The sequence below is a fragment of the Arvicola amphibius genome, chromosome 11 (genome assembly GCF_903992535.2).
Source record: "Arvicola amphibius chromosome 11, mArvAmp1.2, whole genome shotgun sequence".
Classification (NCBI taxonomy): Eukaryota; Metazoa; Chordata; class Mammalia; order Rodentia; family Cricetidae; genus Arvicola; species Arvicola amphibius.
In genome coordinates, this window is record NC_052057.2 from 18,941,191 (window position 1) to 18,968,510 (window position 27,320).

General features: G+C 37.8%; 1 protein-coding gene across 18 annotated transcripts in view; it reads right to left on the reverse strand.

Moving 5' to 3' along the window:
• Positions 1–1,113: 1,113 nt before the first annotated feature.
• The window catches only part of Mbnl1 (muscleblind like splicing regulator 1), a 169,859-nt gene continuing 143,652 nt past the window's right edge, over positions 1,114–27,320 (reverse strand). For 11 of the 18 annotated variants that reach the window (XM_038347442.1, XM_038347447.1, XM_038347438.1 and 8 more), the window contains 8 exons: positions 25,645–25,845; positions 18,731–18,988; positions 17,542–17,595; positions 16,514–16,667; positions 9,674–9,709; positions 8,880–8,974; positions 6,124–6,198; positions 1,114–4,479 (listed from right to left, as the gene is read on the reverse strand). In XM_038347442.1, the coding sequence (XP_038203370.1) occupies positions 6,142–6,198; positions 8,880–8,974; positions 9,674–9,709; positions 16,514–16,667; positions 17,542–17,595; positions 18,731–18,988; positions 25,645–25,845 (855 nt within the window). In that variant the 3' untranslated portion in view covers positions 1,114–4,479; positions 6,124–6,141. The remainder of the gene's footprint in view (positions 4,480–6,123; positions 6,199–8,879; positions 8,975–9,673; positions 9,710–16,513; positions 16,668–17,541; positions 17,596–18,730; positions 18,989–25,644; positions 25,846–27,320) is intronic. The other 7 variants (XM_038347439.1, XM_038347451.1, XM_038347440.1 and 4 more) reach the window with 4 other exon arrangements.

Consider the following 27,320-nt stretch of genomic DNA (forward strand, 5'->3'; position numbering starts at 1 on the left):
TGTCTCAACAAAACAAAATAAATAAATAAACTAAAACAAAAAGCTAGATATCTCAGACTAGAGAGAACGAGTTCTCTATTATAATTTATTTTTTATTTTATGTGCATTGGTGTTTTGCTTGCATGCAGTTATGTGTGAGGGTGTCAGGTCCCTGGAACTGGAGTTACAGATAGCTGTAAGCTTCCATGTGGGTGCTGGGAATTGAACCCAGATTCTCTGGAAGAACAGCTAGTGCTCTAAGTTGTTGAGCCATCTCTCTAGTCCCATAGGTTTTTTAAGGTACTTAGAAAAGTTGTAAAGCTTTCTCTCTTTGAAGATTGTCTTGCAAAATGGTTGCATATGTTGAGAACTCAAACCACTAACAGAACTGTCAGCGATAAGTCAACAATAAATAAGGCATTTATCATCATCATTCCTAAAAGAAGTTTTGAAAAGAAAAAGAAATCAAATGAGAAGTGTGCCGCCTTTGACAAATAGTGAGGACCAGAGCGAACATATAATAAAACTTAATGATGAAATAGTTTTTCATATTAGAACTTAGTTCTTCACAACTATCAGGTACGGGATACCACATATCACTAGCTGTTAAGACTTCAATTTATTGTTCAACAAATTCAAACACAGTGACATGATCACACACACACACACACACACACACACACACACACACTGAGGAGGTATGCAGGGTGTGGCTCAGCCAGCTGTTTAACCTTTGTGTCCTTCTGAATAGAGTGTAATCTTACTGACGAAACTGTCTCTCAGAGCTCGTCAATAGGTATCAGCCAAGTAAATTACATTTCTTCATAGAAAGATCTAGAATTAAAAAACTCTGATGTTGTTTTTTTAACTTACATATATTTTCCTCGTATACCATTTAATTTAGTACAGCATTAGGAAAAGTAGGCTGAGAGATTTTAGAATTTTAGCACTGGGAAAATATCAGTTATCTCTTTGGTTTCGGTTCTCAGCATCAGAGATGATGCGTCAGGAAGCATTATCTGCCTTCGCTGCAATCCTTCAAAACCAGACAATTTATACCTATGTTCCTTACGGTGCATGTAATGTATGTGAAATGCGGAGAGATAATTCATGACTCAATCTCAGATACACATCTGTACTTAAGAAAGAGAAGTTTTATTAGGGCAATTTCACTTTATTTTTTCCATACAGCAAAGTCAACTACTGCAGTAATAATAAAATAAGCATAAAACAAATTGCAGCCCTAGACAAAATACATAATTGTAAGCAACTACAAGCAGAAAGTAAGTTGTGATTACATAATAGTAAAACCAAGCACATTGTCCTTTCGGCAGATGAAAGTGGTCGGGTTGCTGGTAAGTGCAACATCAGCAGCCAGCTGGAGTGAAGGCTGGGCAACCAAGTCATTAATCAAGTGGCCATTGTCACATTTTGCTCTTTTGAGTACTTCCGAGTTGAAAATTAAAACTGTGAAATTTGAACTTCTTTTTTTCACCTGCGGAAAGAACAAGATCTACAGCAATTAAAAAACAATCACGTAACAACTACAGGTGTGCTGTTTGGTTTGCCTGTTTATGGTTTAAATTTTGTGAAAGTCAATACTTGTTTTGAAGATTTCGTTTTGTGAACAATAAACCATTGAAATTGGCAGAAACCGATTTGAATAATATATGTCCTTAGCATAGTTCTTTCTCTCTTTTTGTTGAAGTTTTAAACATGCAGTAGTTTTGAAAACAATGTAAGGAATATCTGATCCGTGATTTCACCTTAATGGCTGAAGTACCTGCTATTTTTGGTAATGATCTTCAGGCAGATTTGGCCCAATGGAGTTTTGTCAGTCATGAGATCTTGGAAGGATGGCAAATCTTTCCAGCTGAAAAATCCTGGCAAACTACAAGCTGTCCACAAAAAAAGCAAAGCAACGTGTCTGAAGGCTATGGAGTGCTAAGTCTGTACCACTTTTGCAAGCAATTTTGCTCGGTCTGTCATCTCATTAGCCTTAACAAAACTCCTTGTAATTATAGACGTTTTTATTCAAAATAAGATCTTGCTATTATACAGGTTTCTCTCTTTTGACTATATACAGAAGTGCAAAAAGTCAACCTTTCTCTCTAGACTTTCCAACATGCTCAACTGCAGCATCATCAACCCTCAAGAGTTTGCACACACGCTAAAATTCTCATTACGTAAACTTTGAGTATTTGGATTATCAACAAAAAGTCCCTTGTTCTATTTATTGATTATGCAGCTTATTTATAACAAGGCCTGATATTCAGGGATTTCAAAAATATTAAACAATACTTTAACATTTGAAATGGATACAGTAGAAAATAAATTTTATTCTAATATCTAGGATCTAGATCTTCTCATAATAACTAATTACAAACAAAATAAATCATCAAAATATTACTCAATTGTCTGCCAGGATTGTTGCCATAGCAACAACTTAACTTCTTACTTAGCAATGATTATATATTTATAAGATATCCATATAAAAGATCTTTGTTCTTTTAATGAAAACTAGACAAGAACAATGACTGACATTCTTACACTGTAATATTAAATCAGTAAAATATAAATCATTTAGTTAACAATAATACGGATATTCATATGACACTACATGTAATTTAAAACTGAGTATGTTATGAAGGAAAAACTACTTTAATTTTTTTGTATTTTGAAAAATTCATTGGTAAAATCTAATAAAACAATAGTCTATAAACTGAAATGGTATTCAATGTTAATAGAAAATGAAAATCTAATAAATGTAGGAAATGAAAAACTACATTTTAACAAGAAAAATAAGTAATATTCTATAATGTAACTAACTACAATAACATGTGAAGTCACCATTACTCTCTTAACACGATTGAAATTACATTGGTATGGGTTCCAACCCGTAATGTAATAATCTAAGGCTTTAATAGATGTACAGTACAATCAGTAAATCAACACATCAGTCTTATATTAGAAAGCATCTCTCTCAAGCATAAAAACTCGCAGTAAACTTGGAAGTATGGAAAGTTCTATAACGGAACTCTCACTTCTCCCATTCCACACTAGATCTGCCAGTGACCTGGCCCCTACTCAGCGATTTTAGAATTGCTGAACAGAGCAAAAATATCCTTTACGAGCTGCAACATCCAAACCACAAAAAAAGGGGAATTCCTTTGGATGAATCCATTCTTAAAAACTGAATGCACATCTATTTTTAAAATTTTTAAAAGGCTTTCTAAGGCTATAAGCAGTTAATCTGAACAAAAGAATCACATATAAAATTCACCCATGTACTTAACCCACCCAATTACTAGGTTAATTAAACATTTCCCATTTTCATATTTTGGTTTTCATGCATCTGATGACAGTGCTGTTCTCTTTGTTTAGAGTCACTATTTTGAACGTGACTGTGATGAAGCATTTGAAGCAAACGTGAAACCATTTCTGCAAAGCATTTATAGTCTTTTGACTTTTGACAGAGGCTATAAATAGAAGCAAAATAATTTCCTCAAACTTTTTTTTGTTATTGTGTCTCAGAAATGGCATATCCCTTTTGAATAACATGTTATATAGTAGAGTATGCATAAATATTACACTACAATGCATTAAAATAATTTTATATATCTATTATATATATCTCCAGTATGTGAAAGTTTATCTGTACTGAGTTTGTGTTGTGCTGTCTATTGTTACTGTAGAGTTAAATTGGCCATTTCTGAGACAGCTTTGGTTTCAAAAACAAAAAAAGAAAAGAAGAATGGTGCCCTTTGATTGATTAGTACTAGCAAATAAGCAACAAAATGTGGCTCTGAAAATAATAACACTGAAGAAATAATACTCTAATTTGATGTACAGTCTATGGCACTTCATGAGAATCCTTAACAACATGGTACTTAAAGCCATGATGTGCTTTAAAATATACACAGTTGTGGTTTTGCTTGGCACATTCATCTCTGTCAGATCCCTCCCTCACCACGTCTTACAATCTATTACAGTAAAAATATTACTCTTAAACAAAAAGGACTGTGCATGCGCGCTCTCAGCTCTAATGGCAACTTTAAATACAAGGTGCACCTTTGTTACTTGTAAACCTTGAAAGAAATAAACTCATTTTTTAAAAAATTATATCTTGGTCTACAGACGTACCAATACATAATAGAATCATGGTTACACCATAGTCTGTCTTTTCAAGATGGCATGAATATATAGGAAACTAATTATGTATGCATATTTTAATGCATAACTCTGTGCTACAAAAGAAAGACAATGTTGTTCTTTTAGATAGGAATATCACCTCAGCACAAATACCAATTGAATGTACAAAGTGTGTAGGCAACAGTGTGCAGCAAGTTCCCATGTTGTCTTTTCTTCTGGTTAACATGCAATATGTGGATGTCTTGTGGCTGAGGGATTTTTGTGTGTGTTGCTTGACGGTATATACAATATGGCTAATGACGTCGTCCTTACTCTAACCAAGCACACTGTCCTTTCCTCTTTGATGATCTACAATGGAAAAAGAGATAGTCTTTGTTAAAACACATTAATTGTTGAAAACATTTTCAGTATACAGTTAACATACATATCTCTCTCACACACAAACACACAGAACACACAGACACCATGTTGACAACTTCTTCTACACTTATAACGAACAAAGTAATGTCCTGACTCCACGCATTTGAGCAACTATGAAGGAACTGTATTTTATTTCCCACTCGCTCTTCCATTTTTAGACAGGGTCTCACCGAGTATCCTGCCGAGCCTGGAGCTCATTATAGAGACCAGCCTTGAGCATATAGAAACCCACACATTTTTTGAGTGCCCAGTGCTGGGATTAAAGGTGTGTACCACCATACCTGGACAGAACTGCTTTGAGAGAGCTTACAAAATGGAGAAAAATCAACTTAAATAACTGTTGACTGCAACACATCTTTTGCAGGCTCCTCAAAGTCTCAGTTCATTTCTTCTTTAAATGGATCTCATACTCTGCCCACCGTTCTCCCTAGTCTGGGGTGTCTGGCTCTTGGTGTGGATTCTTCTCGCCTGGTTTTCTAAGCACCACTGAGGACCTGACTCTGTCCCTTCTGCCAGGTCCTTACTTTCCCCTTCACACAAGACCTTCACTGTCCAAATGTCTTATCTGACTATTGAGAAGAGGAGCCCTGGACCTCCGCCTCACAGGACACTCGTTCAAAGTTCTTTTGTGTTAGCACACAGTTCTGAAATCATTTACATCATTGATGTGGTAACTAACAGAAAAGCAGTACAAAACCTTACTTGCCAATATGTCAGCGACCAAATAAATGCAGGAAAGCAACAAAGAACCACCATCCTTCTACTGACCAGACTGAGTTTTAAATGGCTCTTTGTAAATGTACAAATATAAGTACCTGTCATGCTTCTGTGGACATGATCTAATTTAAGTTGTATATGTTGAATAAACATGTACTTTAGGGAGGAAAAATAGCAAATTTTGCAGGTATTGAAAACAATGTCACAGAAAGCAAACACAAGATGCCAAGCCCTTGTGAGGAACAATAACATCTTCAGAATCCTGTATCACTCAGCTAGCTGTCTTGAATTATTATTTAACTGATAAAAATATCTGTATATGTATGTATATATGTGCATATATACATATATGTATATAAAGTTATCTGACTTAGATCCATTGTTCCCAACTGATCCTGTACTCAATGATACATGATACAGGTGGGTAAGTATTATCATATAGGAATGAGTGAAATAATAGTTAAAATAAAATTAATGACTTCTACGCAGTCACCAAATGACTGCCTATGAGCCAAATCTAGTCCACTGTCTAATTTGAAAATGAGTTTTCTTGAGGTGCGGTCCACATCTACTTATTTCTGCATTCTCTAAGCATTTTCACACTACAGTGGGGGAGTTGTAGCAGAAACTGAATGCTGCATACAGACAAAAATAGCTGGTTTATAGGCCTTGCAGAAAATTTCATCAAATGCTAACTCATGTTTTGGTCTTCTAAGTACCTTTGCCATATTTTATTCATGCTTGTACTTATTGGTAATATCAATTAACCCCCCACAAATATTTATCCTTTGCATTTTAAGTATTACCATATTCCAACCACAAATACTGAGTGATTGTACTGCATAATAAACTTACTGTTTTGTGACGACAGCTCTACATCTGGGTAACATACTTGTGGCTAGTCAGATGTTCGGCAGATATTATGGGTATCTAGCAAATAAAAAATTATTTAATGAATGATTCATGCAAGCAAGCCAACCACCGAGAGACGAAAACATCCTAATATTAAATTTATACAAAACAGTGAGATTCAGCTGTGAGGTGACAGCCCTCATTGGGTCAACATGACATAAAGTTAATAAAAACGCAAATGCCAGAGAAGCACCTCACTGCTTGTAATCTTCTCGTTAAGTACTACTCTACGGATGTTACCAGTACTTAGAAAGTAAGAGAAGTACAGCTACCAAAAATTCATGCAGAGCAGTTATTAAAAGAAGCCCTTTTTGTTGGCCTACACACACACGCACACACACACCCTTGTGGTTTCAAATACTTAGCAATGATACTGAAATCAAGAATAAAAAAAATGTCTTGCCTAAGTTTGTGCAACCAAATTTCTAACATTTTCATTCAGATCCAAGTGTTTAACTTTTGACCCAAATTAAATATACCAGGTGTGAATTATAAAAACGTGGCTCAAAAAATAAGTGGGAAAGAGAATAGGTTTGTTCATGAACTGACTTCGGAACCTCAGCTACACATGCCATTGCGTTTTAACTAGGCAGGGACTCAGAGAACTTCAGAGAAAATACAATGAGAAACCAATACAGAGGTAACTTTTTTCCATACGAAATCAAACGTGACTTGATTCTTCCTCAACCCCCAATTAAAGGTTGATAATGTGGGCAAGGCAGCCCCACAGGTTGAGTGTAGTAGAGGCCTGAGGACATTGGTTCTCACACTTATTTGTTTCCTGGTTGTGTGAACGTGAGCAAAGCAACTGACTGGTGACTACTTAAACTTACTCTATACAATGACACTAAGTCCACCTCAGAAAGTCAGTTGGGGTAACAGTGGTCTCACATACATGAAGGCTTTTGTTGTTTTAATTTTAAATATCCTAGACTATGTCGATCTTCTAAAACCTATAATTCACAGTCTGGAGAATTTACTACTATGTTCCTTTTATTTTTAATTTCTTAGCTGACATTTTACACAATTTTACAGCATTGGCAAATGGCACGAAAATGTGCTCCAAGCATAATGAAGCTTCTCATACCATTGTTCCTGCTGCTGCAGGGCAGGATGTTGCACCCAACAGTGTAGAAGCATCAAGGATGGGGCTGTCGAAACATACCAAGGACCTTCAACACCACTCGATGCAGATGAAGGGCCAGCTATAAACTTCTGCATGCATGCAGGCTGCATTTTGTGGCATCAGCTATTCCCAGCATTGCTAATGTACTGTAGGCATATACATATGTATGTATATGTAGATATAATATATGTGTGTATATATATATCCATTCCCTTTCCTTTGGTTGTAGAATAGTAATAGTATGAAGACCCAGGGAATTATGCATGAAATGGTCACAGCACAATGCAAAAAGTAAAGTGTCCCCTACAACCCAAGTGGCCAAGGGCATTTTGAATTTGCTTTGCTATAGTTGTGCTTACACCAGCAATTCTATAGTCATATATGGTAAATGCAGGAGATTCCAGAATCATTGGTGTGCGCCATAAATGGACTGCACTGAATCTACTGAGATTTCTGTCAAACTACCTACCATGCCACATATGCACAAGCTAGCATTCTTGTAAATGAGTCTTCTGTGTTAGTATAAATCCAAGGGTATTTTGATAAGTCTGAAAAACTAATGATTCTTAGCCAAGAATTATTTAAGGCTTGTCTGAAACAAAATTAAATCCTTTTGGCATTATTATCTTGAAAGGTTTTTTAATGACTATATTAATAGCTAAAAGTTCATCAACAAAAGATGATATATCGAAAAAACAACAAAAAACCAACCGAACAAAAAGAAAGCAGATGCTCCTCATAGCAGTAACTTTTGGTTCTTAGTTTGTCTACCTGCTCCAGGGTACTATGCTGGGTCCTATCTGACTAGGTTCTTTTCAGTCACGCTAGGCTCCATCTAACTTCTGCCAGTGGAACACACATAGTCCCGTTAAGTGGCTTTCATACACCAACATCCCTACTAAACTGTGCTCTCATAACTTATTTATCATTCATGATTTCTTTTTCTTCCTCCCTAAATGTCCCATATTTATGCAGGTTAACTGTGGAAGCGAGAGAGCACTTAATTCCCTTTTCCATTTAAAGCAGCTAGACTCAAGGCTGAGAGACGCTGCATAAAAGCAATTCATTTTAATAAGCAATCTGCTTATCAAAATTAAACTATAAAAATTATATATCAAACTCCATTTACAAGAGTGGTCATTTGTGGCATAGGAATACATTAAAATATTTTCCCTTTTTTTATTAAGAATTTAGGAGCAAGCTGAGAAAGTATATACCAGATGCTTTAATAATAACCTTGTTCCCACATTGGGTGGCCAAAATACTTAAGACAACTGGTTGAGAAAAATGAGAATTGCTTGTGTAATTATCAGTTTAGTAGCTTCAGAAACAGAGCTGCGACACTTTGGAGCACTTATAAATGGCATAAAAGCAATCGGCTGCTTGTCATAGAGAGAATGTGTAGGCCAACAAGAGGTATCTTTGAACCCCATGCTCATGACGGCACCCTCTACAGCTCTCACACACACGCGACTCCCACTGAGCACAATGGGAGATCCATGTGCGTTAAGGCTGCTGGACTTGGCCCTATTAAGAGTTGGTTTTTAAGAAACAAAGCTGTAAATTAGCAAACCTGGTTGGCTGTGGCTGTTGCAGCGAAGGGAACACTTGTGGCAGATGTTGTTGCTGCGGACACAGTGGCTGGCGTAGCACCGTGCACCATGGGAACTTTCGGAGGGAAAATCATATAAGCAAACATACAGAAGAGTGTAGCAATATGGAAACCATGGCAACATGGAGGAGATCATTGGGCAATGGTATTTATCATAGCAAGAAGCCATGTGACAGGACATCATCACCAGCGAGTGACATGCAATCACAGCGCAAAGCAGGACAACATTCCAAGGAGAGAAGGGGAGGGAGGGATGAAAGAGAAAAAAAAAAGAGGGGGGAAAAAAAGCTTGTTACCATTAAATCAAGAAAATTGATACAAACAGGCTTAATTTGCTAAGTTAAAAAACAAGAATTTTATATAGTGTTCAAAAACATTAAAATATAAATAAAATACAGGTATTTACTTTGTATGTACAGTTATTCATTTGAATAAAAGTTCTTTTTTATTATTCACTATTATAAAAATATACAGTCATTACTTTAATGAGAGAGACTTGTTTTTATATACCAGAACTCATAGTCCAATCAAAATCCACTAATAATTTAGTGATTAAGGAAACTTGTGTGGAAAGAAAACATTTATGTGGGGGAAGGGCATGTCAATTAAATAGAAATTGGCATTTAATTGACAGGTGTTAGTAAAAAGGAAATGGACTTGCCCAATAGATACACGTTAAACTTAGCAGTGGATTTTGAGGGGCTGTGAGATGCAATGTAGGTTTAAGATAATCAAGAAACAAAGCTGGCACCTACCAACACTTGTAGCGGGTGTCATGCACAATATTGAGCCTGCCCATCATGCATTGCAACAGGAAGGTGGATTTGAAAAGGGAAAAGAATTAAAACATCCCATCACACGTGTAATTAGGAAATTCATTTGAACAAAGAAGAAAACTTGTTATTACGGGAACAGTGGCATGTAACTGTCAGCACAATCAAACCATACAGTAGCACAGTGGTCAGTTAGAACTAGTCCCGGGTGAGGAGTAAGAGCCAATTTCACTGTGTGCTGGTATACTTGCTTTCTCTGAACTGCTGCTTCTAAATAGAGCACTTTCGAGAAAATTTAAACCTATTTAATTCATTTAGAAGAAATTCTGTAATGTTTTGTTCTAAACCAGCTGTCAGCTCTTATCATTGCTTTGCTACTTCCAAATCTGACACACGCATTGTTTTTTTTTTTTTTAAGATTAAACACCCTGAGTAATTAGAAATAGTGTTCATTATTAAAATGCTAAATACCCCAATGCACGAAACTGACTGGACAATGTCATGAAGCGGAAACTAATTTAAACTCCTGGGCTTTGCTTCTCTGCTCACTGTAGCAGCAACCGTACAGACACAATGAGGATGTGACCGCCCAGACAGAAACTATTCAGAGGGATAGCAAGCAATAAATAAACAGTATGCAAAAAAGGGAAAACTCTTCATTTCTTTAGTGTAGAATTCAAAGGTAGAAAAAGCATTGTGGGGGAGCGTAATTTCTTTGGAATCTCAAACCAGTTTCCCTGTAGGCATTTGGCAAAAGAGAAGGACTTCCACTGATAGCTTAGACCTTTAAGGCTTCTTGAGAGTAGCCACAGTTTACAAAAACTCACAGGCAAGAATTTGCTAATTAGACTTCAATGAAAAACCCAAGTGGGAGATAATGAGGATGCACACGTCACCTGCAGGGTCTTAAGCCCTGATGTCCACAGAGGTGTGACTGCAAGAACTAAATACAATGCCACATTCATAGCTCCTGCTGCCTCCTGACATACAAATATTGAAACTCTATCTATTTTTACCAAGTATAGGCCACGGTTGCATATGGAGAACTACTGTTCTTTCTACAAGACTATTTTCGACTCCTTAAGGTTTAAAATCTAAAATGGTTTTCTATTTCTATCTAAATCTCTGAATCTTGGCACATCCTGTTTAACTACTAGTAGCATCTGGGATGAACATTTGTTAGAAAAATATCTGCCAACTGAGTCTTGTCAGAAATGGTTTTACACAACAAACTGCTATTGAGAAACATTAACTGAAACGGAGATTACTCAACTGGCATTGCTGTTACATCTGCGATCCATCCGTGACAGCAACTAGACCAGGGCCACTGAGGCCAGGTTAAAGCGGGTAACGTAACGGATCTAGGGAAACAACTAATAGTCTCTAGGAAGGGATTAAGACATTTAAATAAATAGCTTTGTAATTTGCTACTACTACTACTGTATAAAGACTTGTGAAAGGCAACAAGAACAACGAAACAAACCAATACCAAAGAATATATTTAAAGACAACAGAGCAAGCAAGACTTGATACTGGGTCAAGATTTTGTGAAGGTACTACCCTGTAGGCAGGAGGATTGGGAAAGAAAATGGACAAAGGTAAACGAAGGAGTATGTAGGCTACTTAAGGGACGTGAAACCCAGTTTAAAATAGTATTCACGTTACAGGTTTTAAATTTGGTATTATGCTACAGTTTACCTACAGTAGTTCATGCATAATTGAGCCTGCACACACTGGAAGTGAGCTGACCTCACACACTTCTCTAAAGCATTTAGCTTTTTAATAATTGAATTTTTCTTTGGGTTATCATCCTCATTATCAATGTAACCAATGCACACAGCTTCAAGAGGGATTCATAGCAAATAAACACAGGCAGCGATGAAGGTACTAGCTGGGGTGCAGTAACTCACAAGTATGAAGACAGTGCTGTAGGACCCTCTTACCATAACCAACAACCAGTTTTGAAATGACCATAGTAAACATCTTTACTTCCAATTGGTGGTTTTACTCATAGTGGTGCATAAGGAGTCAATTTAAATTTTCCCTCAGTTTTCAGCATAAGGCAGAATTTAAGCAAATGTATTTGTCAATTCCCAATTTCCCCTACAAAGACATTTGCGCAGCAGAATGGTGTGGTTCTGAGAAATGTGCCACTATAATCACATTGTTTTTAAGTTGAAATGTTAACTATCTGTGTGGATATAAAGGTCGGGATGACAATTTTTAAGTGAAATACAGGTTTAGTCACAAAGACATCAAGGAGAAAGAAATAAAAAGAAGAGAGACAATGTTAAAACCAGAGATCTGATTGAAATTTCTATGGGATAAAATTTACTTATTTAAGTTTATAGTAAGGAGTACAAAGGTAATTTGTGGTATTCTAAAATTAAAGAATATTATTTATTAAAAACTTGCAGTCAGTTGTCAAATTTGATATTCAAGTATGTAATAGCTTCCTTATTTTTCATTATTTATAAATCTTTTTAGCATAAATAAAACTATAAATATTTATACTTAAATTGATTATAATAAAAGTGGCAGACTAGAGATTTTTGTGGCATCTATTCTATAAAAATGGTCTCATCTTCCTGCCTCCCTGGCCCAAACATCTACACCACCATCTAAGAGAGTTTCCTGGCCATTTCTTTGTATCACGTATAGCTCAATATGAGCCAAGATAAAAACTGTGTTAATGAGTTTAGCTCTTTTAAAAGCTGCTCACTAATATTGCTTGAGGGAAACATGCTAGGGAGAAAAAAGTGACCGGTGCTTCCGTGGAAGACAAGAACATAATGGAAAACTCAAGAGGGAGGCCACAGAAATCCTTGGAGCCATGAACTGTTAACCCCGTGGCACATTCTCTCCTTGGTGTTGACATACTCTTAAGGCAGGTCTACTGAACTCGGGAGCTCAGTCAAGGATTCTTATTGTCTAGGAGGCATAGGACCCCTGGAGAAAACGTCTTCCCAAGGTCTTCTAATGAGGTAATGCTTACAGTGAGAGGCAGGGACTCAACAGGAACAGAACGCCTGAGAATCTGAGCTGTAGAGGGTGGGGGCAGAGGGGGAAGATGCCAGTGGAGGGCCTCAAAGTTCTCTCGGGATCCAGTAAAATTAAAATGGCCCTAGATTTACATTCTAGGCTAAAAAATAAAATCAAAAACAAATGAAAATATTATTTCTAACATATCAAAGGGTTGAAATTCATTTTGTTAATTATTCTGCTTAGTTTTGAAGAGTAAAGGTAAAATAAAAATTTTCAATGTGTAGTTAAAATTGAATCAAATAAACAATACTGAACTTAATCAAATATTTATATATACTAGATTTTTAAGTAAGGTAGAGGGTGTGAAGCAGGTGTGGAGTTCAGTGATTGGTAAAGCTGGTTCTGTTTCCTGAAATTCTTTTTAAGGTAACTATATAGCTAACTCACAGCTATTGAGAAATTCCCCTAAGAGCCGTGTAACATGGTGATAAATTGCTGGACTTCACTAGGCCTCATATTACTCACTGGTAACATAGAAAATTCAAGTCAGACTTTGGGTCTGAGAAAAAAGGAGAAAATGTGTCTGTAGTGTTTGGCAAGCGCAGCAAGGAGTCATTCCTCAAGCAATGGTGGCTCTTTGGAAGGAAAAGTGGAAAATAAATAGGAGGGCTGTGGGGCTGGAAAGCTTGTGCCCTAACTATTTCTGGAGACTACATTTCCCCCTGCAGTCAGGAGTTTGGAATCTCTAGGGTAAATCCTACCATACCGTGAGGCACACAATCAATATGTGTTGACTGAATAGAAGGCAAGAGGACACAGAGAAAGGGAGGTTGGAGAGCTAAAGAGAGAATGATAACTGGATAGACAGACAGACACATGGGTGGATATAATCGTGAACGGTGGATTAGGTGGATGGACGCTCTGTCAGTTCAGGTCTGTTCTTAAATATGTGCGTATCTGTCCTCGCTAGCTGACTAGCCCAACACTAATCCCTGATCCTTTGCCAACAAACTAGTTCCTATGTATGTAGTCAACTGTTCTATGGACTTAGCAAACTGTGCTTCACGGCAGCTTGAATGAAACAGACTCACACATATCTCCAGTGACTGAGAAGCAACAAAACCACAGGGCTCTAAAAATCCCAGCTGTGAAAATGATAGTGTACCTTCTTAATTATTATGCTGTGATCAGGAGACTGCTTCGCTGATACGTAACTCTATTTTATACCTAGACTTTGGGAAATAAGCCTATTTTCTACAAGATAGTACACGTGATTGTATATGAATCTACGGTTAAGATCAACTTCCTTTAGTTCTACAAGATTTCAGAAAGTAAAATTGCCAGTATTTTTCATTTTGCGTGTAAATACACAAATGTCCCCCAATTTGAATAAAGCCACTGTCCATAGCAATCTGTGCTGTATTTGTCTACGCAGCTTTGTCTGGTCAGCCCTAAGAAGCAGAGAACCAACCAACCCCATTCACAAACACAACATGATGGACATCGACCATCAGGAGGCCTTGGTACCACCTACCAGGCACTCTAAACAGTAACTCGTCTCCTTCGGTTGGGTCTGGACTCCCAGAGCCTTCCAGACTCCACAGTTCCTACTTAGTTCTATGTCACACATTGTTTTGGTCCCTGTGTGGCTTTTGGGGTAGAGGTTTATTTTCCCCTTAAAAATTCTTTATTTTATACCTTTCTGACTAAGGGGTTTGGCAGAAATAAAGATATCAAAAATAAAGGGTCATTTTTCATGTACATGCCGATATATATGTAAAATAATGGAAGTATTTTTATTTTTAAGTCAGGATGGCAGCACTTATCTCTGGTTATATGGCTAATGAGTAACTCAACCTGGCTTTACGCCCTTCAGATCAGGTTGCAAATATATATTCTTTTATATGCCTGCTGTAATAGTTTCACATAATAGTATAATGGTAAATATAATACCAAGGTATCAGAATATCTCTCATATAAAAATCATATAAAATGCAAGTATGTCTTTAAAATTTCAACCTATTTCAAGCACATTTTAAATTACTAATATATCTTTCAAAAGTAGTGGGCAACTAATTCTGAGGCATGGATACAATCACTGTCCCCTAACTTGAGCCTGCACAGTTGTTTAGTTTATAAACAGACCACAGAGCTGGTAAAGGGTCAAACTGTCAGAGTCACACTGCACTCCACACACAACTGCTGGCCACGGTGATTTAGAGAAGGATGAAATGTTTGAATATTAGTAAGAAATCAATACAAAAACCCATGGATAAGATGGACTATTTCAAGTTCTCTTACATAACACATGGAAGAAGATAATTTATTTTATTTTTAAATTTCAAATAGGGAAACTATGATTTTAATGGCAACATTTTATTCAATAGAAAAAAATAACAGAAATATAATTTTAATTTGTTTAAGTATTCTAATAATCCCTTCAAACTTGGCCTAGGCATCTGGTTATATAAAACTGAGCGACTGTTCATTGAAAACGGTAAAAATCTAGAAGCACAGAAACTTAACCAAAAAGCAAGACAATGAATTTGTGGAAGTCTCCGAACAATGCTATATAAGGAACTGATACTGTGTGCTTTAGTGTAAAAACTTCCCTAAGATCAATGAACATCTTATAGATTAAAGTCATTTAATTTTTATCCTAATCTGGCTGAACAAACTCCCACTTGAACAATGCTATCTCAAAAGTATAGCTACCATTTTATCCTGGAGCATTTTAATGAAACAGTTCAGCTAGCTTATTTATTCTATGTATGGATGGCCAGTTTTCCAAATGAATTGGAAAAAAAAGTTTTCTCAGTAACATCTAATATGAGCAGAATGTATTAATTTGCTAATAGGTCTAAAAGAAAACGATCCCATTCTTTATTATCATGGGAACATGATACCCTAACTACTGTCACCATAGCACAAAGTGGTAGAGCCATGATGTACATACCTAGCTATTAATTTACTAATTTTTAAATAAACTATTTTATCAAAGTAGCATATATATATATATATTTTCAAAGTGTTCTCAAAATAAAACCATGTATAAGAAAAAGAGATTACTGACATTCTTGGTTAATTAATTTTAAAATATGAGGTATATAAAAAGTGAAGCAATGTACAAAATAAAAGAATTAAGGATGTTGAAATAGTAAATTTCTAACCAACTTAGTGAGTTGTTAGTGTTTTTCACCCTTTAATCTCTACGAGTAAGAGTATGTGGATGTGAGCAGCTGAAAGGGAACTGAAACCACAGACACGTGACTAAGCACTAAAGAGGAAGACCGGGGGATGACTAAGCAGTAAATACAAGCACCAAGGGAAGGTAGACCTTAATTTCAGCATTGGAAGAAGAATAATTTTAGCAATGCATAATTCATACGAAGAGCATCTCTTAAGCGCTCTAGGATGAATACATTTTAACTGTCTCGGTCCATTTTGCAAACTAAAGTCTGAAGATGTCAAAATTGAGTCATTTCATCAAACTGCGGTGTCTTGAAGGCAGAGGGGGTCTTACAGCAGGAGAGCATCATAACACAGCTTGACAAACATACAACAGTGTTGAGGAAAGAGAGAAAAAGAGAACGTTTCAATTCCAAATATCATAAACACCCCCAAAATATATAAACATCTCTGTCTCAGTAAGCTTACGTTTTCAGTTTCAAAGGAAAGCCATTTATGAAAACTGAGTGCTTCCCCAGTTGGCTACCTTACCTTACACCCTCTCTACGACTTAACAGCTAACCTGGGCTGCAGGGATTAACCTGCTCTAACAGTAGAACCCTGAGCAGGTCATCAGAGATGCATTCCATAGGCAATACGAGCCCTTACCTGGTGGGAGGAAGGCGGTATGCTGCTGTAACTGCATGTTGGCTAGGGCCTGTTGGTATTGGAAGATACCAGTGTTAAAGACTGCGGTGGCACCGTTGGTTTTTTCAAGAGCAGGCCTCTTTGGCAATGGGGGAAGTACAGCTTGAGGAATCCCCTGTTTAGTGAATGAGTATAAAAACAAATACCAGTAAAAAGAGAAAAAGAAAAAAAAAGAAAAATCAGTTGTAGGCTAAAACTGTTAGGGAGCACGAGCAAGCAAGCAGCAGAGCATTTAACTACCCAGGGGGAAAAAAAATCCAGTCGACAAAACCAATTAAGGAAATTAAGCAAGATCAAAGCTTTAAAGGAAGCATTATTTCGTCCACAACGAAAGCCCACTAGTAACGAGAGCAGATGTTATCATGAGTAAGGTGTTTTATGTCCCATAATGCTTCAGGCTTTCCGTGAGAAGCCGTTGATTTGGGGAAGAAGGAAAGGCGCAGTGCGAGCTCCATGAGGACCGAGGAGTGGAAGCACTGTGAGAAGGTCATCGTACATCCTGCCAGCTCTGCCCACCCCAGTCCGCTGACACATGCAAATGTCCCAGAGCATGCAAACTCTCCTCAAATACTGCACTCTACAGGTTAAAAAGTAAGAATTCTACCATTAGAGCCATGCTAACTAACCACACAGGTACAGAAATAAATAAACAGTGAAAACCACACTTTTCTGTCCTCCGAGTATTTCATTAGAATGCTTTTACAATGTAGTTAAACTGAATGTGGGCTGCTGGGATTCTAGTCTTTCATTGTACCATAGCCATCTAAGTACACATTTTAGGTCTTTCTGCTCATTTTTCAGGAAACCACACTCAGTTTTGCATTGCACTTTACCATTTTAAACAGGAAAAGGATTATATGTATATATATATTTTTTTAATTGGTTAAAAACAAAAACAAAACAAAACAAAAAAACCTAAAAAACAAAAAAAAAACCTTGTATCTACAATAAAGCTACATGCCAAGCTAAAAGGTGAAAGGTCATAGTACCAGGTCAAAGGTTGCCTCGAGGGGTCGCTTCAGTGATTTGACAGCCGACTGAGTCTTAATTAGCAGGCAGCGAGCACATGATGGCAATGGGCCAGTGGGGTTCAAGCGCATTAACATAAACAGCAAGCAGAGGTGCATCATGGGGGCAGCAGTGCATTTTGGGTAGGTGAGAAAAAACAAATAAAAAAACAAATCATCGGAATGCCATATACAACGAATAACAAGACTAAGCATGCACAATAGAGGCACTATTGAGTTGTTATTGGAGGATAATTCCTCTTTGTAGTTAATTACAAACAATACTCTAAAGAAAAAAAAAGGGAGTGAAAGAAAGAGAAAAGGAGAGAGTCTGCCTTCTGTATTTTTGCTCAAGTATCCAGAAACAAACACAGAAAAGACCTCTCTCAAGATCATTTTATGGTGTAGTCTCAATGATTTTTATGACTATTTAAATACATTATATATTTATATGTAAGAAAGGACAACATTAAAATAGCTAAGCCAAGAAATGGACCCCCTTAAACTTCGCTACTAGGTCATACTGAAGTTTATCTTAAGAAAAACCATTTAGTATCTATTCTAAATGACCCAATTTTTAATGCCTTGAGTAGCGCAGTTTCTTTTTCCTTCATGTATAATGGCTTAGTCAAGATTTGGCTCTTTAACAATCGTGTTTATGTCACAGTAGGCCTTCACACTATCGAGATGACAGGCTATGCAAAATGTTGCAGCTAATTTAAAAACAATTTTGTCGAAGTGATTCTCCTAAATAGTTCCAGATTATGTTATTAAAAGCAAGATAAATGTAAAGAAGAGCTCTGATGTGCAAAAGAACACACCCAAGGAGAACAATGGCTGGTCGATGATGTGCAGAGACTGGAGATGGCAGTGTTGTTATGTCAGAAAGAAGACAAGTGGCTCTTTATGAAGCAGGAATGTCAGAAACCCTACAGCCAGAATAAGACAGATCCTTAGGGGTTAGGTCAAGAGGAGGAACAATCTGAACCATCTGAGGAGTTACCCTCACTTCTGTGGAGGGCAGCTTCTTTATGTATTGTGTGGGATACCTGAACAAACATATCTTCAGCAAAACATCACAAAGAGGTTAATAGATGAAGAGCTTGTAGTAGACAAACTGTTCAATATTGTTCTGACTGCAGACGAGGAGGGCACTGCTATCTCTACTCACCATGGCAGCTGCAGTGGCTGCAGCCTGTGCTGCTGCAGCCTGGTTGACCTGGTATTGGGCAGCCTTGATCTTGGCTTGCAGGTGTGCAGGAGGGTGGAAGTATTTGCACTTTTCCCGAGAGCATCTCCCTTTGATGTAATCCATGCAGACGGTGACTGTGTTGTCATTGGTATCGATCATTGTGCTGTCAGCAGGATGAGCAAACCGACAATCATTTTCTCCTCGGTTGCAATTGCCTCGCTGGTACTCTCGACACACCTATGAGGTCAAGAAATGAATGGGATTCAGTCAATGTGAGCAAGCAGGTCCCTTCTGTAGGTGATAATTCGACGATCCACACTGGGAGCTGAGAGTGTATATGGAGGGGGAAAGGTAAGCTGGAGCAACGCAGCAGCATGATTGGGCAGTGCTTAGTATGCAAATACAGAATCTTTCCGGCGAAACGTCCTTGAGAAAGGAAACACGTTCATGACGAACTATCTATTCCAGGACAGTGTTGCTGTACTTATTCATTACCAAGGGGAAAATGTGGACTTTACAGTGAAGAAAGCCAGCAGACACCACTTTCACCAGGTGAGCACATGAATATTAAGAAAGAATGAGACACAGGAACACCATTCTATGAATGTGTCCCCTACTACCAACCCCCCTCCCCCAAAAGCCATATCACACATGATGTTTGTATCGTTGCCGATTGGTAAATATTAGACACATTGAATGGGAAGTGTTTTGCGAAAATAAACATTCTTTCAAAGTGTCAAGGTTGTTAAAATAAGAACGATTAAGATGCTGCCATGGACTGGACATCATGGAGCCAGAGCAAGGATGCTGGCAGGACGGTGCTTATGTCTGACACAGGAGCCGATGAGAGCTACCCCACCTGACAACTTGAGCTTGATCCCAGGGACCCACAGGGTAGAAGGAAGAGAACTGACCCCTGAAAACCGCCCTCTGATCTCCACATACACTGTGTGGCATGCAAGTGAGCAGACACATATATGAATAAATAAAAGCAATAAAAATTTAAATTAAATTCAGGTATACAGGTCACTTAATTCAAAGTAAACCAAAGTTCAGTTATGAGATTTTAAGTGGTACTGGAGTTGTTTAAAATGTTAAAATATTTAGTTTAGTGAATGTCAGGCAGCAAGAATTTGGGTAAACAGACATTAGCTCTAAGTGAAAACACAAAACACTCCAACTTGAGGGCATTTCTACCAAATGTTTCCAGAAGTCACTTCTGAGCACTAAAAATGCACTCAACATCAGTATGAGCGGAGGGAGGAAGATTCACTTGTGTTACTGCCTGCTTGGTTTATGGCTGTTAACTTCAGTGTGGGGATCCTGGGGAAGAGGTAAAATAGATTATTTCTCATTCGCTTGCTCTTTGAGTCTTATTGAGGTTCCCAATAGTTTGATCTTTTGACCAGCAGAGGGCCATCTAAAACACTGAATGGCTTGACTTTATTGTGTGCCCTAGCTTCAAACCTCGGTATTTTTTTATAAACAATGTACACTTCAAAGACAGTTTTCATACTTCCAGCATGCCCCCTCCCCCAACTGGGCAAATGCAGACACTGAACACTCTGTTTTGTAGTTAAACAGGACTGAGATGCTGTGACTTTAAAGGGACTCATAAAAATGACTGCATTTAAACCAGTCCCTATTATGTTAATATCCTATTAGGATGGAAAGCGGTTCATACTAATAACCTGAGTTTGGCTACATATTAAGAAGCATGCTGTAAATGACTACCGGGAAACTCCCAGCTAGTAAAGACGTGTGTTCTACGCACAGCAATGGCCTACCTCCACTCACCTTCTTACTTTATTCGAATTTTAAGTTATGTTGAGTAACTAAGGATACAGATGATTTCGGAAGTTATGAAAGGCTGTTTTAGTACTATATTCACCTTCTTGAACAGAACAAACGAAACTCAAGTGTAACCACGAGTTTACAATTTAGAAAGCAAATGTGAACAAGCTGTGTTTCAGGGCACTCCCCTTCTCTAGCGGATTACCAAAGGAAGTGGTGGGGCCTTCAGAGCACAGGAGCCTGTTAAAAACTACAAGCTTATCACTGAAGCAAGGGAAAGAGATACTCTGAAAAAAAAAATACATTACAATGTAGTGAGTGAGCCTACCCGTAGAATACATATTGTGTTTTATGTTTATAACGTCATGTTATAGAGAACAAAGGTCACTTTTGTGCTTAAGCAATTCATCCAAGAGGAAGCTTAGATTGGCCCATATGTGCTCTCTCCAGCCAGTTCTCAATAATTTCCTCTTTCCCAAGTCTGCCTAGGAGAGAACAGAAGGCAAAGACCTGACAACCATGTTTCACGTCTGCCACACTGGCAGGAAGGCCTAAAAGTTCCGTTTGCGCACGTATGCTTTCTATAGGCTAAAGACTGCTTGACTATAATTTTATACTTCTATTTTGTGGACTGCAAGCAGGGAGAGTCGTACAAATGATTAACCAGAGGTGATGACTAGGCATCAGCAGAGTTTTACAGTAAATTTTAAAGTTTTGAAAATGAAAGGTTGTTTTTTTTGCTGCATTTTGGACTTACCCATGTTTTTCCAGTGTTTTGTTGTGACCGGGATGGGGATGGGGCATGGAAGAACAAACACATAAACTGCTACCCTCACGTTAGTTTGCAGTTCAGGGGAACAGTGAAGGAGAAACCTTATGAGAGCTGGGCTGCTGAGAGACCGTGGGGAAGGTTTGGCAGACGGACGGACTCTGGAATGCTGGGCACTGAACGAGGACAACTTGGAAACACATTCCCTCCCTCCAGTCACCACCAGGAAAATGGGGATAGCGATGACTGCCGAATATGGGTTTGGTTTGTTCCTTTTTCTGAAAACTGGAGAAAACTTCCGACTAGGTTTACCAACCTCAGTAAAACAGAAGTTTGAGATGTAGTTTACCTTGGTAAACTAAAGTTGACAAAAATTGCAACAAATTTAATCTCATATTCCAAAACAGGATGAGAACTTACAAAATGTAACAGCAAATTAGCAGCAGAGAAGACAAAATCAAATAAAAAAATCCGAGTAATATTCTGACTCCATTTTCCTTCTGTGTAACTTCCTGTTTGCACACATTTTATATGAGTATGATCACAGTTTAGTGACAACTTGGTGCCTTTTTCAGAAAAAAAAAAGCCATAACAACATCAGCATTTTCATCTTCCTATATGAGGTCCAAGTCATCATTTCTGATTGCACATCAGATATTAAATAGTGCACAGGCTATGGGTTACTCGTAAGTGGATATATAGATTATTTCCATCATTTTCATATTACAAACGATTTTGCAAAGGAAATACAACAATAGGCATTTTGGCTAATTTCCTAATTTTCTAACATGAATATGTAGAAACAAAATTTGTTGGTAAAACAATTGGGGTATTGATAAATGTTTCTCAAACGTAAATTAAAATGATGAGATATACTAAGCCATGCACAAAATAGGATTCGATCAAAACTGAACACTGAGTTTCTTACTCTGTGAGCATCAGAGCAGAGCTGATATCAGAGGCCAGGTTTGTCTACACAGTGTAACAGGAAACGGTAACGCAGGAAAAGCAGCACTCCAACTGCTAGACTCATCAAAACCATTCTATATCCCATTTCTAACAAAACTTCTGTAGGAGAATTATAAACCTTAAATAGCCAATAGGAAAAAAATAGCCAGAAAAAAATATACAATGAAATGTCTTAAGAAGTCTTCAAACTCTGCATCCCCCGAGGTGTGTTTGGTTACTACTGTGTGGTAGGAACTACTTGCTGTCACCGTATCTGAAGTCCTTCAGTATGCTGCGAGCAATGTTCACTGCAACTTGGCAGTCTGTATAAAACTATGAGCACTGGAAGTACATCTTCGGTTCAGAGTCACAAATAATAACACTTGAAGGGGTGCAAAGTTGGGAGTTACATAACAAGTGTTCTGAAGGCTAGTCGGTTGTCTAATGAGTGAAAACATTCCTGAAACCCACTACCAGACTAGCAAGTCTACATGGTTGAGACTCCCAGCTTTAAACTACCACCCAAGTGATCCTAGTCTCTGTTAAGTTGGTAAATAAATTGCACCATGTCTAATAGCACAACCAAGACAACACGTTTTCTAATTTGAATGGTCAAAACCTAAACGTGTCCCCCTGCCCAAAAGGTCAACAAATATTTAAACTTTTCCGCAAAGTTGTTATGTCTAATCAACTATCATGAATAAGATCTCTGTAAGGGAATGTGTTTTTCTGTGACTAGTTAAATTCATAGCAGGTTGGCGAGCTGACATTTACTTAAGGGTAGAAGTTACATGAGCAGTACTAGTCTTATAAGGGTCCTTTTTTGGTAACAGACAGATAGCAAGTAAAGGCTTCACAAGTATCCAAAACACACCTTTAACTTAAAGGACACCTGGTATAGTTCTCTACTGGATATGGCAGCATAAATGAATCCATGGATCCATTTTGCACCATGAGAACTTACTATGACTCTTTAGACTAAATCACTGATTTAATTTTAATGTAATAATTAATAATTTAATTAATAATGCAATAATTTCTTAAAATGTTCTTTAAGCATTAAAATGATGCTTGGAAAATCCCAAGGTCACAAAGCAGAATTTTAGGAGCATATTTTAGTGACTAACAAACTGGCCTCACTTTAAGAGAAAACCATAACTCGAGCTTATAGTACAGAACATATAATCTTTGTAAAAAATCCAGCAAAGAATGGATGAGCATATTGATACAAATGCTACGTATCTGTGATGTATACATAACACATACACACACACACACACACACATATATATTTAAAAACAAATGTTTTAATACCTCTTTTGGTTGCTGTTGAAAGACAAAGAATGATTTAAATGTGCTGTGACATTAAAGATAAACCAGTGCAATCCTCAAATTTTACATACAAGCAACATGAAGTCAATGTGACAAGCCAAGCTTAAGTAGCCAACTACCCTACAAGCAGTGATCACTGGGTTCCTATTTTTCACCTTCAGATCTCTGCTCCAATCTGGTCAACACTAGTCCTTCTAAGTGATTTATATACAAACCAGAAGCATTTGAAATATCTTTATTCTGTGCCAATTATAGACAAGGAGGAAAAGAGGTAGCAAGAAGAACTAAGCCAAGATTCTAACTGTTTTAGACCAATGTTACCTCAGAAGAAAATAAAAATTCAAGGTATTTCAGGATAGAACACAACTTTAGTCTCTAAGTAATCACCGGTGTCAACTCTGAGAAAAGAGTTGTGAGCGCTCCTTCCGTGTCTTTCTCCCCCCAGTGCTGGGGTTGGGGGAGCCCTGAATCACTGCAGAGCAGAGGCGCATGCATGTCTCCCACTGCAGGCCCTGTGACTGTGACAATGACTCAGATGCTGGCAACAGAAGGGACGGCATGCTCACTGCTATCAGGAACGCCCGTATGCAGGAGGAGAGATTGTTCTAGCAGTAGCAAAGGCAAATGACAAAACACAAGCAGCTCTTCACAGGAAAGAAAACTAAATCACAAAACACCACTACAGAAAAACGACCTAAAATTTTAGGGGAAAATAGAGTTTGAAAATGTAGCTGAGTTTTTTAAAGCCCATTCTTGCAGTGTTCTGAATAGTATTACATATTAATAATTAATATACTGACATTCCTCTCAGACGAGTTGAGTCCTATTAGTCAATAACAATCACGCATTAAGAATCCTGGGTTTGCTTTACAAAGACCAGGGGAATAAAGCTGATCCAAACGCTGTTCTATTGCACTTGCAGACAGCATTAATAAGAGAATCACTGCACTTGTGTAATGAGAAGCCAAGTACCAGAGTATATCCCTATGGCAAGGACAGGCTATGGCACATCTCTTTCCTACCCCGACTTACTTCCCTAGGACACAGTGGTAATAACAGTGTCTTCCCATCAGGTTGTTCTAAGGCTAGAAGGGGTGATGTCTGTGTCAGGGGGGGCATCCTGACAAAAATGCTGCAATCTGATACTCTTTCTAATACATCCCCAAAGCTTTAATGAATAAGTAAGATATTAACAATTACTATACTTCTGATAATTTCACTAGTTATCAGACTCAACTGCCTTCACATACACATTACTTTCTGGCTTTCTCCTTAATTAGTCCACACAGGACTTCTCAGCCCAGAGTCCCCTCTATGCAGACAGGCAGGGAAGACTGTTGGATGCAGATCTGTGCCTTACTCAGATGCCATTTTCCTTTGGTCTACCACGTCTGTTAATTCATGACATGCTGAAACTCTGCATGATAATTTCAAATTTGGATGTATAACTTTAATTTCCTTTTCAGTCAGCACCAGCAAAGCCTAAGCATCTGTTCATGTTCCGCCCCAAGACAATGACAGCCAAGTGACGTTCTCCTAAAATGCTTTCATAAGGGCACATTCCACAAAAGTGCCTTACTGTCTCAACGGATGTATTGCAGAGCTTATGGGAACATCTGCAGTGAGTTTTAGGATGTTTCATGTATGGTAGCCAATGCATTCCATGTCTGTGAGCTCCTCAGGACATCAATCATTTGTAATTTTTGATTGCTACAATGCTACAACAATAAACATTCAAGAAGCAACTGTTCAGTGCCAAATGCTTTCTTTCTTTCTTTTAATTCTTTGAGGTATGTGCATTACTAGCAACATGTGATATATTTCAAAGAAACTGATGGCACCCCAAGCCCAGTTCCAGTTCTTCACCTAGTAGCCTAAACATGGAAGAGTAGTTTTTAAAAAATTCCATTACTCAAAACAGCAGAACTCTAGTCTAACAAAATGCTACAAATACTGAAGAAAAATCATTGCTTTCAGCGTTTAAAGTCATTCTGGCCATAATACTTAAGAACTGTCATGGAAACTATGCAGATGCAATTCTTGGTCTTACCTCGAGTCTATCTGTCCGCATTAATTTCTGTGCAGCAGCTGCAGCAGCGGCTGGCACTGGAACTCCAGGATTCCCCGTGACCAACATTGGTGCAGTAGGCAAGATTTCTGCTGGAACCAGGCTTGGGGAAACAGGCCCCAGGTAGGGATTAAAGGCTGCTGATGCATTGGTGGCTAAGCTTGGTGCAACTGAAAACATTGGCTGAAAAGTAAAACAGAAAGCAAAATTTAATTTCAGGCCTCACTTCCAAGTTGATACCCTACTTTATATAGCTATCATTTATTCTTCATATGTGACTCATTCTTCCTTCCTTCACTTCCGTTTAATTCTGTTTTGAATTTAGTCTAAAAGGTTTTAGAAAAGAGACATTTGCTAGGTCATGTTTTTTCCTAAAATCTAGCAGATGAACTTCCAGAGGGTTTCAGAAAGTTTGCATCTAAAATTGGGATTTTGTCCTGAATATATCAGTGCAGATATTTGTCTGTGGTCACCCAGCCTCCACCTTTGTCCTATCTCATTCCTAGAAACTTGTCTGAAATATACATTTTGTAACTACAGATACACTCGAAAGGTCTGTTCACAAGTGTTAACAGGACACAAGGGCCCTATCGTCTGGAGCAGGCATAGGAGTCCTAGGGCGTCACTGAGTCCCCCCGGCCAGTGCACAGTTAGCACATCTTGTGGGCTGTGAGAGGCAAAGATTACACTGTCTTTTGAGTGTAGAGGAGATAGCATTTGGCCTGGCCACTTGATGTGGGTTTCTCAGAAGCAATGGTCAAGATTCTATGAGCCCATCACATTCTTGGGAGGCATTTGGCAATGGACTAACCCTCACTAGAAAGAGAAAAGTCTAGCATGTGAAGACTGAAATGGAACACTTCCCAGGAAATGCCACAGAATTATTCAAGAATTACACCTGGCAGCATAGGATGGGCTGTCAGCAGACAGGATGTATGACGGAAATACTTCGATAGATGAAGACTTATGTCACTTTTTGATATGCAAATCAGAATGTCAAAGAATAGATCTTCAATAGACTGCTGAAATCTATTTTAAGAGTTTGTCCAGGGTAACAAGACACAATTTACAGTTTTACTGATTATAGATTTTCAAAAATTTTAAGTTTTAAAATTTAGTGCTTTGTGTAAAAATTATTCTCTCTGTGTGTTTGTGTGTGTGTATGTATGTATGTATGTATGTATATCTTTAAGGTTTTCTTTCGCTCTCTCTCTCTCATGGAAAAATGGTACCTGTATTTAAAGGTAATTTTTAACAGTTCTGATAGTAATAGATCTACTGAACAGTTTTATACTAAGGCGATATTAGATTGAAGTGCTGCCAATTCCTCTCTCTGATAAGAAGTTAGAAGATGCTAAAGTATAGGAAAGACTCCAGAAAGCTTTGCAATAAAACTTTATGTAACATAAGATATGCAAGTTATTAGTATAACATGAAATCAAACAAATTACAAAATAAAATGTCATTTCCATAATATTGCTATGACATCGTGCATGCAGAGGAATAAAACAGTGTTTAGACCCTTCTAGACAAACAGTGGTTCTCATTCTGGGTGATTCTACTTCCCTGGAGACATGTGGTAATATCTGCATACTTTTGTCACACTGGGGTGGTGCTACTGTATTTAATAGAGAAAAGCCAGGTATGCTAAAAGTGTA